This window comes from Schistocerca cancellata, chromosome 12 (genome assembly GCF_023864275.1).
Source record: "Schistocerca cancellata isolate TAMUIC-IGC-003103 chromosome 12, iqSchCanc2.1, whole genome shotgun sequence".
Lineage (NCBI taxonomy): Eukaryota > Metazoa > Arthropoda > Insecta > Orthoptera > Acrididae > Schistocerca > Schistocerca cancellata.
This window is the reverse complement of record NC_064637.1, coordinates 34284826-34299432: the sequence shown is the minus strand read 5'-3', so window position 1 is coordinate 34299432 and position 14607 is coordinate 34284826. Positions and strand designations below refer to the sequence as shown.

General features: G+C 43.6%; 1 protein-coding gene across 1 annotated transcript in view; it reads right to left on the bottom strand.

The window, feature by feature from the left end:
• Nucleotides 1–14607, bottom strand: part of LOC126109800 (meiosis-specific nuclear structural protein 1-like) — a 106554-nt gene that overhangs the window by 66557 nt on the left and 25390 nt on the right. The window contains exons 3-4 of the mRNA XM_049914858.1: nucleotides 11891–12000; nucleotides 4218–4341 (exon numbers count right to left, since the gene is read on the bottom strand). Coding sequence (XP_049770815.1) covers nucleotides 4218–4341; nucleotides 11891–12000 — 234 coding nt within the window. The remainder of the gene's footprint in view (nucleotides 1–4217; nucleotides 4342–11890; nucleotides 12001–14607) is intronic.

Below are 14607 nucleotides of genomic sequence, written 5' to 3'. Positions count from 1 at the left end.
CGTATCCTCCCCCATTACATGATAATACAAAATGAGCTGCTCTTTTTTGCACCATTTTGATGTCCTCCGTCAATCCCACCTGGTAAGGATCCCACACCGCGCAGCAATATTCTAACAGAGGACGAACAAGTGTAGTGTAAGCTGTCTCTTTAGTGGACTTGTTGCATCTTCTAAGTGTCCTGCCAATGAAACGCAACCTTTGGCTCGCCTTCCCCACAATATTATCTATGTGGTCTTTCCAACTGAAGTTGTTCGTGATTTTAACACCCAGGTACTTAGTTGAATTGACAGCCTTGAGAATTGTACTATTTATCGAGTAATCAAATTCCAACGGATTTCTTTTGGAACTCATGTGGATCACCTCACACTTTTCGTTATTTAGCGTCAACTGCCACCTGCCACACCATACAGCAATCTTTTCTAAATAGCTTTGCAACTGATACTGGTCTTCGGATGACCTAACTAGACAGTAAATTACAGCATCATCTGCGAATAACCTAAGAGAACTGCTCAGATTGTCACCCAGGTCATTTATATAGATCAGGAACAACAGAGGTCCCAGGACGTTTCCCTGGGGAACACCTGATATCACTTCAGTTTTACTCGACGATTTGCCGTCTATTACTATGAACTGCGACCTTCCTGACAGGAAATCACGAATCCAGTCACACAACTGAGACGATACCCCATAGGCCCGCAGCTTGATTAGAAGTCGCTTGTGAGGAATGGTGTCAAAAGCTTTCCGGAAATCCAGAAATACGGAATCAACCTGAGATCCCCTGTCAATAGTGGCCATTACTTTGTGTGAATAAAGAGCTAGCTGCGTTGCACAAGAATGATGTTTTCTGAAACCATGCTAATTACATATCAATAGATCATTCCCTTCGAGGTGATTCATAATGTTTGAATACAGTATATGCTCCAAAACCCTGCTGCAAACCGACTTCAATGATATAGGTCTGTAGTTCGATGTATTACTCCTACTACCCTTCTTAAACACTGGTGCACCTGCGCAATTTTCCAATCTGTAGGTACAGACCTATCAGTGCGCGAGCGGTTGTATATGATTGCTAAGTAGGGAGCTATTGTATCAGCTTAATCTGAAAGGAACCTAATCGGTATACAATCTGGACCTGAAGACTTGCCCATATCAAGCGATTTGAGTTGCTTCGCAACCCCTAAGGTATCTACTTCTAAGAAACTCATGCTAGCAGCTGTTTGTGTTTCAAATTCTGGAATATTCCATTTGTCTTCCCTGGTGAAGGAATTTAGGAAAACTGCGTTCAATAACTCCGCTTTAGCGGCACAGTCGTCGGTAACAGTACCATCGGCACTGCGCAGCGAAGGTATTGACTGCGTCTTGCCGCTTGTGTACTTTACATACGACCAGAATTTCTTCGGATTTTCTACCAAATTTCAAGACAATGTTTCATTGTGGAACCTATTAAAGGCATCTCGCACTGAAGTCCGTGCCAAATTTCGCGCGTCTGTAAATTTTAGCCAATCTTTGGGATTTCGCATTCTTCTGAACTTCGCATGCTTTTTCCGTTGCCTCTGCAACAGCGTTCAGACCTGTTTTGTGTACCATGAGGGATCAGTTCCATCTCTTACCAATTTATGAGGTATGAATCTCTCAATTGCTGTTGCTACTATATCTTTGAATTTGAGCCACATCTCGTCTACATTTGCATAGTCAGTTTGGAAGGAATGGAGATTGTCTCTTAGGAAGGCTTCTAGTGACACTTTATCTGCCTTTTTAAATAAAATTATTTTGCGTTTGTTTCTGGTGGATTTGGAAGAAATGGCATTGAGCCTAGCTACAACGACCTTGTGATCACTAATCCCTGTACCAGTCATGTTGCTCTCTATTAGCTCTAGATTGTTTGTGGCTAATAGGTCAAGTGTGTTTTCGCAACCATTTACAATTCGTGTGAGTTCGTGGACTAACTGCTCGAAATAATTTTCGGAGAAAGCATTTAGGACAATCTCGGAAGATGTTTTCTGCCTACCACCGGTTCTGAACACGTATTTTTGCCAACATATCGAGGGAAGGTTGAAGTCCCCACCAACTATAACCGTATGAGTGGGGTATTTATTTGTTACGAGACTCAAATTTTTTCTGAACGGTTCAGCAACTATATCATCGGAGTCTGGGGGTCGGTAGAAGGAGCCAATTATTAACTTAGTTTGGCTGTTAAGTATAACCTCCACCCATACCAATTCGCACGGAGTATCTACTTCGACTTCACTACAAGACAAACCACTACTGACAGACACAAACACTCCACCACCAATTCTGCCTAATCTATATTTCCTGAACACCGTCTGAGACTTCGTAATAATTTCTGCAGAACTTATTTCAGGCTTTAGCCAGCTTTCTGTACATATAACGATTTCAGCTTCTGTGCTTTCTATTAGTGCTTGTAGTTCAGGGACTTTCCCAGCACAACTACAATTAGTTGTTCCTAAAGAGTTAGTAGACAGTGCTGCATGCATGAAACTTCACTCAGGCCTACCATCAGTCAAATATTGCTCACCGGAACTTAGTTTCAGAATATGCCTCATACATAAATATTTTATATGCAAATACCATCATAATCAAGAAAATATTACACTTTAAATATTTTTAACACAGTAATTTTGTTTCTTTTGCACTGTGTTTTTGTTGTGGTCTTCAGTTCAAAGACTGGTTTACAGCAGTTCTCCACTCTGCTCTGCCCTAAGGAAGCCTCTTCGTCTCTGAATAACAACTGCAACTTACAGTCTTTTGCTTACTGTATTCATCTCTTAGTCTCCCTCTACAATATCTCCCCCTCCCAAAACCTCCATCCGACACTAAATTGGTTGTCTCTTAATGTACGAGACTCTGTCCTGTCAACTGATCCCTTCTTCTAATCAAGTTATTTCACTAATTTCTTTTCTCCCTAATTCTATTCAGAACTTCTTCATTTGTTACATGACCTCCCCACTTAAACTTCGGCATTATTCTGTAGCACTACTTTTCAAAAACTTCAATTCTCTTCTTGTCTGAACTGTTTAATCATCCACGTTTCACTTCCATACAGGGTTACCTTCAGAAAGACTTCTTAACACTTGAATCTATATTCGATGTTAACAAATTTCTCCTCTTCAGAAATTCTTTTCTTGCCATTGCCTTTCTACATTTTATATCCTTCTGCTTCAGCCATCATCAGTTACTTTGCTGTCCAAATAACAAAACTCGTCCACTGCTTTAAGTGTCTTGTTTCCTAATCTAATTCCCTCGGCATAACCTGATCTAATTTGACTACATTCCATTACACCTGTTTTGCTTTTGTTGACGTTCTTCTTATATCCTACTTCCAAGACACTGCCATTCCATTCAATTGCTCTTCCAAGTCCTTTGCTGTCTCTGACAGAATTACAATGTCATCGACAAACCTCACAGTTTTTATTTCTTCTTCCAGAATGATAACACATACCCCAAATTTTTCTTTGGTTTATTTTACTGCTTTTCCCATGTACAGACTGAATATTGGGGATTGACTGCAATCCCATCTCACTCTTATCTTAACCATTGCTTCCCTTTCATGCCCCACAACACTTATAACTGCCATCTGATTTCTGCACATGTTCTGTATAACCTTTTTCTCCCTGCATTTTCCCCTGCTACCTGCATTTCATTTTAAAAGCTATACCGTCCAACTTCATTCACTGCCAACAGATTGACCATAGTCTTAGACTGGTTGCTTGCTGCAATTCTTATTAGTTGGCACTAGTTAGGTGGCTCGTATGTCGATGAGGGTGAGTTGATGGTGAGGGCAACACAACACTCAGTCCCCGAGCAGAGAAAGTCTCTGACCCAGCCGGGAATTGAACCCAGGCCTCCCGCACGGCATTCTGCTGAACCGACCCCTTAGATATGGAGGCAGACTAAGCGGGAATTGGGTAGTGGTAAAGCTCCACGTCCTTCATATGTATTAATGTGGTCTGATTCTTTTAAAGAATTTTCAAATTACTGAATGTCAAGACGATAAACATAATTATTTTCTAGGTTTCCAAAAACATGAGCTCACACAGTTAGGATATGTTGACAAAAACAATTCTGAGCTCTGTAGGACTTTATCCAAAAAAATTAGAAATAGATCATCCTTTATCATGTGCCTGTCCACTTCTTTATTCCAATTCTACAAAGGAAGTAATTGTTCTAGCCTCGTACATGTGTTATACAAACTTACTTTCTCCCTCATCTTCTCTGCCTCCTTCTCTGCTTTCTGAGCACACAGTTCCTTGTAGACATACGCTGCTCTCAACTTCGATTCTAACTCTTTTAGTTCAACACTCGATTCACGTAACTGCTGCCTGAAATAACAATACAAAATGGAAAAAGAAAATAAATTGATTAGTTCTATAAGCAGTACACATGTATGCGCAACACTGAAGCTGAACATTTATCCTCATGGGAAATATCTCAGAGACTGGTTGGAGCATCATTAAAACACAGTTTAAATTTAGTCATATTTATCACAATTATGCCATGAAGTTCCTTGTCAGTATTTGTACAAAGGACAACACATGCAGCGTTAGGATTATCAGATCATATGCATGAAATATGCAACACAGTGCAAGACACAACAAAACAGTGGAAAATCAAATATTGAAAGAAAAAGACAAATGGAAGAAGTAAGTAAACTGTTTCAAATAATGGAAAATCTGGAATGGAATGTAACAATATTATGAAAAAGAAAGTTGCTACCTACCATATAGCAGAGATGCTGAGTCACAGATAGGCACAACAAAGAGACTGTCACAAATAAGCTTTCAGCCAGCAATGTCTTCATCAAAAATAGACAAAACACACACACACACACACGCTCGCGACTGCATTCTCTGGCAACTAAAGTCACAATACAACGTGGCTTCCATTGCCAGAGACTGCAGTCACTGTGTGAGTTGCATTTGCACACATGTGTGTGTGTGTTTTTTGTCTATTTTTGATGAAGGCTTTGCTGGCCCAAAGCCTATTTGTGACAGTCTTTTCGTTTTGCCTATCTTCGACTCAGTACCTCTCCTACATGGTGAGTAGCGATTTTCCTTTTCATAATATTGGTAAGTAAAGTGTTTATTATTTCAAAACTATAACTATTAACACAATTATTAATACATTTATCCCACTGTGAGACAAGATGGTCAATGCCTTCGTGGAAAAATGTTTGCAGTTGCCTATGGAAACATATTGTACCAAGACACCTCTTCGTACAAAGCAAATTGATGGGCATGAACGTCTTTTCTTGGGGCTTGAAAAATATAGAAATCACATGGGAAGGGATCTGTACTGCATGGCAGATGTGTAACGGATTCCCAGTGAAACTTCTGCAGCACATTTGAAACAAGCATGGCAATAAGTGGGCAGGCATTATCCTGCAACAGAACGATGCAATCCAACAACACTGCTGGGCATTTGAATTTAATGGTGTGCTTCCATCAGTGCAAAGTGTCAGTGGGCCCACATGTTGCCAAGGCTGTTTCAACTATGCTGCAGAGGTTTTTTCTGGGAAGGCCTTACATATTTTCCATAGAGTCCCAATCTCTTCTCATGTGATTTCCATATTTCTGGAGCCCTGAGGAAAGACATTCGAAGCCACCACTTTGCTTCGGATGCAGAGGTGCGGACTGGGACACAAGCACGGTTCCATAGGCAACCACAAACATTTTTCTGTGAAGCCATTGATGGTCTTGTTTCACAGTGGGATAAATGTATTACCAGTTATGATGATTAATTGTGGAATAATAAACAGTTTCCTTAACGTTTCGTCCTGTCTACCGTTTATAGCTAGTAAAGGAAAATGTAAACAAGAAAACTAGTAAGTCACGAAACAGAATTGCTCACCTTCAGTACGTGAAATTCTTAGTATAGTTGGTAGACATGTATAAAAGTTTGAGAAAGAATCCCAGTTCTTTGGACTATTAGTCCCTTCCTCAGGTACAAAAGAGGGAGCAACTGGAAAATGTTATAAGGAAGGACAGGTCTCTCAAACCTCAAAAGGAGGGGAGACGAAGTCATTTGTCTGTTAACTTCGAGACAGAGCATTGTCCGAAAGCTTAGCAATAATTTAAATTTTTGAACTGATCCACAACTGGGTGTGAGGTCATCACTGTACTCATCTTAGAAGCTAAAATGTTGACTCAGCCACACATATTGCAAAAGCTAGATAATTTAAGGTGAGGTACATTTCTTCATTTTTGTAAATATTTACACACAATAATCTTCATTGCAAGGAATACGTTTACAAATTTTCATTCAAACAAAGTCCTTCCAGTAATGTCATTATTAGAGAGAGATAAAAAAACAAAAAAGTCAATAAAAATGTTATGGTCATTGTTGTGACTCGCCGATCATTCAAAGCGCCGCCGCGCAATTACGCGCGTCCTCTACGTGCGGCGCTGTCTGCCAGCCGTGCAGCAGCTGCGCCACCTGAGCGGCCAGCCGAGCAGCGGCCGCTAGACTGGGACTCAGTGCTCATTCGAATGCTAACGTGTACACATGTCATGCTTGTCAACTTACTCTGTGACTTATATGTGTTGCGTCGTTCTGAAATATATGTGTTAAACTTGACGTTATAACAATTGGCGATGAGGTAGTGGATTTTTCCTTTTCACCGTTGACCCACAGGGTTCCGTGGCTACTGTCGAGCAACTATTGCAAAATCTCCTTGAACAGCAAACGCTTCTAACAGCGGCGATTCGCGATTTCGTCACGACGTCAAATGCGGGGCGTTTCTCGTCGTTGGCTATACCTCCTTTTCCTCCTTACGACGAGACGGCGGAAGACTGGTCTGATTATGAAAAACGTTTTCGACAGCACTTCTTGGCATTTCATGTCACGGACGAACAACCATATAAGTCTCTGTTCCTTTCCTGAATTTCACCTCAAATGTATCGGTTGTTGTCGCAATTGGCTCCTTTGAAGGATCCTGCGTCTTTGTCCTTTGCTGAAATGTGCTCACTTCTGTCTGTCTATTTTCAAAAGCAAACGCGTGTGGTAGCCTCTCGTGTTGCCTTTTATCGTTGTCAAAAACTGCCACATCAAGCCTATCGCGCTTGGGCTGCTGAACGTCACGGCCTGTCGAAAGTGTCAATTTCTTACTGATGTTCACAAATAATCCTATGCTGATTCCATGGTACGGGATGCTATTATCTGGTCGGCGCCCGACAAAGAAGTTCGGCAACGAAGTTCGGCAACGTGCCCTTCAGTTGGCGAATCCGACTCTAGATGAAGTTCTCTCCACTGCGCAGTCTTTTGAAATTTCTCGCGCCGCTGGGGCGCAAATAGAGGCGTGAGGTGATGTCGGGGAAATACAACGTCTGTGCGCTGTAGACGATGCGTGCGGCGCGTCCCCGCCGGCCGACGTGGCCGCAGTGCGCTCCCACACGCAGTCTCGGCCTAGCTGTAAACAACCCGCAAAGAAACTGCAGTAAAACCCCCAGAAACTTCCTTCATGTCCGTGGTGTTTTACGAAACATTCATGCGAGGATTGTCCCCAACGTTGGGCTGCGTGTCACAATTGCAAAAAGAAAGGCCATGTGTCTTCCGTTTGCAAATCCGACCACATACATGATGTTCATGAACATGATGCTGATTCTAATTCTGTGTTGTCTGTCAATTGCACTTCTTCCCTTTCAGGGAAGTTATTCCTCACTGTCCAAATCCTTGGTCGAGATGTTCGCATGCAAATGGATACCGGTTCTGCTGCCACTATAATTAATTCTCAAACGTATCTTCAGTTGGGTTCTCCACTGCTGTCACCTGTCACTCGGCAATTACGGACGTACAATAAACAGAAGATTTCTCTCTTGGGACAGTTTAATGCTGAGGTATCTTACAAATCCGTCGTTCGCACTGTTCCCATATTCGTGGTCGACCAGAGCAACGCAGAAAATCTTTTTGGTTTCGATGCCTTTCGCGTTTTTGGGTTCTCCATAGATGACTCTGTCAATATTGTCTCTGATGCTATTCCTTATGCTCAACTGGATTCCTTGTCGACAACATTTTCGTCCCTTTTTTCTCATGGGTTAGGCCGTGCAAATGACTTTGAATCTCATATCGCTCTCAAACCCACTGCTCGGCCTAAGTTTTTTCAGGCTCGGCCCATTCCTGTGGCCTTTCGTGATCGGGTAAAACGGGAGTTGGATCGTCTTACTACTTCAGGGGTCTTGCTTCCTGTCACTTCCAGTGAGTGGTCCTCTCCTGTCGTCGTCGTTGCTAAGCCAAATGGTGATATTCGTCTCTGTGGTGATTTCAAAGCCACTGTAAATGCTCAATGCCTCATCGACACTTACCCTATGCCCTGTCCTGAAGAACTGTTCACTAAACTTGCTGGAGGCCAGTATTTTTCTGAAATTGACCTGTCAAAAGCTTATCATCAACTTCCTCTTGACGCTGCTTCCCGGCAGTTCCTGGTCCTTAACACGCCTTTCTGCCTCTATCAATACCAACGCTTGCCATTCGGGGTTGCTAGCGCCCCTGCTCTCTTTCAGCGATTCTTGGAACAATTATTGCTCCCCGTCCCTGGGTGTATCAATTACATGGACGACATTGTTGTCACTGGTTCCACCACTGAAGAACATCTTCAAAATCTCCGCACAGTTTTTCATGTCTTACAGACTGACGGTCTTAAGTGTAATCTTCAGAAAGCACAATTTTTTCAGTCATCTATCACGTACTTGGGGTTTCAACACTCTCGGGATGGTATTCGTCCGCTTCAGCAAACTGTCGCTGCGATCGATGCCCTTCCTCGCCCTACATCTGTTAAGGAACTGCTGGCCTTCTTGGGGAAAATAGCATACTATCACAAGTTTTTACCGTCTGTGGCTTCGGTGGCTCAGCCATTGCATCGCCTTTTGCATAAAAACGTGCCTTTTCACTGGTCCGGGTCATGCGATGCGGCTTTCCAGAAATTAAAGACTATGCTGAAACAGGCCCCGTGCCTGGCTACTTATCGACCTGGCCAACATCTTGTTCTCGCCACAGACACCTCTCAATACGGGGTCGGTGGAGTCCTTGCGCACCGTTTTTCTGACGGTTCGGAACAACCCATTGCTTATGCCTCCAAAATACTCACGGATGCCCAACAAAAGTATTCTCAAATTGAGAAAGAAGCTTTGGCCATTATTTATGCTCTTCATAAGTTTGGTGTTTTTCTCTATGGCTCAAAATTTCATCTTGTTACGGATCACAAACCACTTGTTTCCTTGTTTCATCCGTCAACGTCACTTCCCGACAAGGCTGCACACCGCCTCCAGCGTTGGGCTCTTTACTTGTCCCGTTTCAATTATGAGATTCATTTCCGGCCAACGGCTCAACATGCGAATGCTGATGCTCTGTCTCGCCTTCCCGTGGGTCCTGATCAGGCTTTCGATAGGGATGAACTTTTATGTTTCCACCTGGATGTTGCCGAGCAACGGGTTGTGGACGGGTTCCTCATCACTGGGGACAGGCTGGCAGCTGCTACGGGTTCTGACCCTACCCTCTCCCAGGTTTTACGCTGTATTCAGAAGGGTTGGCCAGATCGCCCGTTCGCTAAGACTTCTGATCCGTTGCGGAACTACTACACTTTGCGCTACTGCCTCACGGCTAGGGATGGTGTTATCCTCCTCTCCACTGACAATGCTTTGCCGCGTGTTGTGGTACCTGCGTCTTTGCGTGCTTCGGTCTTGCGCCTCCTTCACCGAGGGCACTGGGGTGTGTCTCGCACAAAATCTCTGGCGCGCCGTCACGTGTACTGGCCTGGCATCGACTCTGAAATAGCACACATGGTCACTGCCTGCGGCCCTTGTGCGTCACAGGCCGCTGCCCCGAAGTCATCTTTGTCACCGTGGCCTTCGCCTGAGAAACCCTGGGAGCGCATTCCTGCTGACTTTGCGGGACCCTTTTTAGGTACTTATTGGCTCCTCGTAATTGACGCCTACTCTAACTTTCCTTTCATTGTCCGTTGCACGTCACCTACCACCGCGGCAACCACCAGTGCTCTCGCCCGCATTTTTTCTTTGGAAGGCCTTCCCTCTACTCTTGTTACTGATAATGGTTCGCAATTTGACTCTTCCAAACTTGCGGATTCACGGCGTTACGCATGTCACGGCCCCGCCGTTCCATCCACAATCCAACGGTGAGGCTGAAAGACTGGTCCGCACATTTAAGGCTCAGATGCGGAAACTTCTGACATCTTCTGCTGCTGATGATGCGCTTCTCCAGTTTCTGGCGTCTTACCGTTTCACCCCCGTGGGCGACCACAGCCCGGCTGAGCTCTTACACGGCCGACAGCCCCGCACGCTACTTCATCTTCTGCGTCCTTCCACCTCACGGCCGCGGGTGCCTTCACTGGGCCGGTTCACTGCCGACGACCTCGTCTGGGTACGGGGATATGGCAGGCGGCCAAAATGGAGCCCGGGCCGCATCTTAAGACACCGTGGCAGACGCTTGTATGAAATGCAGATGGACACGGGTGTTGCAGTGCGTCATTCGGAGCAGCTTCGGCCTCGTGTGCCAGCAACGCCTGTTCCGAATGCCGCTACACCATCTTTGGCTCTCCCTGACGCTCGGGATCTTGGCATCTCTCAATACTCCAACGCAGCCCTCTCACCGCCATAGCGATGCCAGCACAAGAACGGAAGCCACACCAGGAGACGTGCCCATGCAGGAACCGGATGACCGTCCTCTGTCAGAGCAAATCTACTCGCCTCCTCCTTCAACGGACGCCGACACATCGCCCATGTCTCCTGTCATATCAACTGGACTTGCCGCAACGGGCAGATTGGTGCACGGGGCCCCAGCAGATTCGACCCCTACGTCTCCTGTCATCTCGACCCGTTATCATCGGGGACACTTCCATCCGTACGGGAAGCCTCCTCCTCGAGACTTTACGGCGAGTCAAACAGCGCCTATGGACGTTAGCCGTCTCCAGGACACCTCCATCAAGACCAGTGCAACAATTTCAAAGGGGGGAAAAGTGTTGTGACTCGCCGATCATTCAAAGCGCCGCCGCGCAATTACACGCATCCTCTACGAGCGGCGCTGTCTGCCAGCCATGCAGCAGCTGCGCCACCTAATCGGTCAGCCGAGCAACGGCCGCTAGACTGGGACTCAGTGCTCATTCGAATGCTAACGTGTACACATATCTTGCTTGTCAACTTACTCTGTGACTTATGTGTGTTGTGTCGTTCTGAAATATATGTGTTAAACGTGACGTTATAACAGTTATTACATTATTATATCTATTATATACCTATTATATCTATTATTACATTATCTATTATTACATTATTATATAGATTTATTATACAGAAATAAAAACACATAAGAAATCAATAAAAATTTTGTGGTCACTTCCCTTCTAACCATCAAAAATAAATCAGTGAATGCTGAGCATTAACGTGATTAGGAGTCAACATGCGGATATGTTTTCCTGGTGGAGGATCAGCCAGGTGCATAAACTTCTAAGATTGGATCACTACTGACATTCACACTCGGCATATATTGATTTATGCTAATGGGTTTTGTTTCGAGAACAGGACATGGTTACACGATATTTTTATCGATTTTGATGTGTTTCAACTTTTTATAATAATGGCGGTGAGTGAGAAATTTGCATGGATGAACATTTATAAATACATTCCATACAATGAAGATTTTTATACATAGATATTTCTAATGAACACATTAAATCATTACTTTTGTGTTGCCTTTGGCTTAACTTATATTTTGACTCTCAGGATTTAGATCTTATTTATGCAACTGTTGACTGCTGAATGCCTCAGCTGTATGATTTTATTCCACCCAAGACATTCTCACATTATACTGAAACTGTATATTTCAAATATTAATGAATTTAAATTGGACTTAAAGAGTTATTACCTGAGCTTCAGCTGCACTATCTCTCGCCTCTTGGCTTTATCCATTTCCTCTGCAAGAACCTCATCCTGACGGAGCTGGTTAAACAGCAGTTCTCGCTGCAGACTTTTTGGCTGCGGGTAAAAAATAATTATTTGTCATCAGTGAGCCTTTCAACAAGTATTCTCGTCACTGCACTACCGATCCTCAGCACTGAGCACATTTGCCTACCTGCCTTCCTCTTTCCCGTTTCCATCCCACTCTTTTCATCTTCTACAGATTCAATGTACAGCATAAATTCCTGACACTCACAGATCACACTGTGTGACACATCTGAGGGCAAGAAAGTGTGCCACCATCACAAAACCACTCTCTGTCACAGTGACAGGTGTGTAGTGAACTGGCCATGACGGTGGCAACTGTTCCATTTGCAAATACTGCACTGAAAGAATATATGCCACTAACCTCTGTATGATTGCAAACCTCATTGACTTTACCAACACAGTCATTTCTCACATTGTATGTGGAAGGAAGTAATATGTTGCTTAACTCTTCTTGGAACATGTAATCTGAAATTTTAAAATCAAATATCTGTGCAACACGCACTGGCTCTCTCACAGAGCCGGCCCCTGGTGTTTGATGAGCATCTCACTGCTGATGAAGCAAACCACTCTTCTTTAGACATTCGCTTTCTTCTCTATTGATATGATCTGGTGCTGGTCTCAGAGTAACAAGTAGGACACAAGAATTGGTTGACAGGTTTCTTAAAGTACCTTTTTCAGCAGCAAGTTACATTTTCTTAGGATTCTCCCAATGAATCTGTTTGATATTTGCTTTTCATACAACTAGTTTTATGAGCTCATTCTGCTTATATCAGTCCAGCCACATGCTCCTAGAGATTTTATAGCTGTTACTTAATCTATCCCCCCCATGAACCATGGACCTTGCCGTTGGTTTGGAGGCTTGCGTGCCTCAGCGATACAGATAGCTGTACTGTAGGTACAACCACAACGGAGGGGTATCTGTTGAGAGGCCAGACAAACGTGTGGTTCCTGAAGAGGGGCAGCAGCCTTTTCAGTAGTTGCAAGGGCAACAGTCTGGATGATTGACTGATCTGGCCTTGTAACAATAACCAAAACGGCCTTGCTGTGCTGGTACTGCGAACGGCTGAAGCAAGGGGAAACTACGGCCGTAATTTTTCCTGAGGGCATGAAGCTTTACTGTATGATTAAATGATGATGGCGTCCTCTTGGGTAAAATATTCCGGAGGTAAAAGAGTCCCCCATTCGGATCTCCGGGCGGGGACTACTCAAGAGGATGTCGTTATCTGGAGAAAGAAAACTGGCGTTCTACAGATCGGAGCGTGGAATGTCAGGTTAGAAAATTATAAAAGGGAAATGGACACGTTAAAGTTAGATATAGTGGGAATTAGTGAAGTTCGGTGGCAGGAGGAACAAGACTTCTGGTCAGGTGACTACAGGGTTATAAACACAAAGTCAAATAGGGGTAATGCAGGAGTAGGTTTAATAATGAATAGGAAAATAGGAATGCAGTTAAGCTACTACAAACAGCATAGTGAACGCATCATTGTGGCCAAGATAGATACGAAGCCCATACCTACTACAGTAGTACAAGTTTATATGCCAACTAGCTCTGCAGATGATGAAGAAATTGAAGAAATGTATGATGAAATCAAAGAAATTATTCAGATAGTGAAGGGAGACGAAAATTTAATAGTCATGGGTGATTGGAATTCGAGTGTAGGAAAAGGGAGACAAGGAAACGTAGTAGGTGAATATGGATTGGGGCTAAGAAATGAAAGAGGAAGCCGCCTGGTAGAATTTTGCACAGAGCACAACTTAATCATAGCTAACACTTGGTTTAAGAATCATGATAGAAGGTTGTATACATGGAAGAACCCTGGAGATACTAAAAGGTATCAGATAGATTATATAATGGTAAGACAGAGATTTAGGAACCAGGTTTTAAATTGTAAGACATTTCCAGGGGCAGATGTGGACTCTGACCACAATCTATTGGTTATGACCTGTACATTAAAACTGAAGAAACTGCAAAAAGGTGGGAATTTAAGGAGATGGGACCTGGATAAACTGAAAGAACCAGAGGTTGAACAGAGTTTCAGGGAGAGCATAAGGGAACAATTGACAGGAATGGGGGAAAGAAATACAGTAGAAGAAGAATGGGTAGCTTTGAGGGATGAAGTAGTGAAGGCAGCAGAGGATCAAGTAGGTAAAAAGACGAGGGCTAGTAGAAATCCTTGGGTAACAGAAGAAATATTGAATTCAATTGATGAAAGGAGAAAATATAAAAATGCAGTAAATGAAGCAGGCAAAAAGGAATACAAATGTCTCAAAAATGAGATCGACAGGAAGTGCAAAATGGCTAAGCAGGGATGGCTAGAGAACAAATGTAAGGATGTAGAGGCTTATCTCACTAGGGGTAAGATAGATACTGCCTACAGGAAAATTAAAGAGACCTTTGGAGATAAGAGAACCACTTGTACGAACATCAATAGCTCAGATGGAAACCCAGTTCTAAGCAAAGAAGGGAAAGCAGAAAGGTGGAAGGAGTATGTAGAGGGTCTATACAAGGGCGATGCACTTGAGGACAATATTATGGAAATGGAAGAGGATGTAGATGAAGATGAAATGGCAGATATGATACTGAGTGAAGAGTTTGACAGAGCACTGAAAGACCTGAGTCGCAACAAAGCCCCTGGA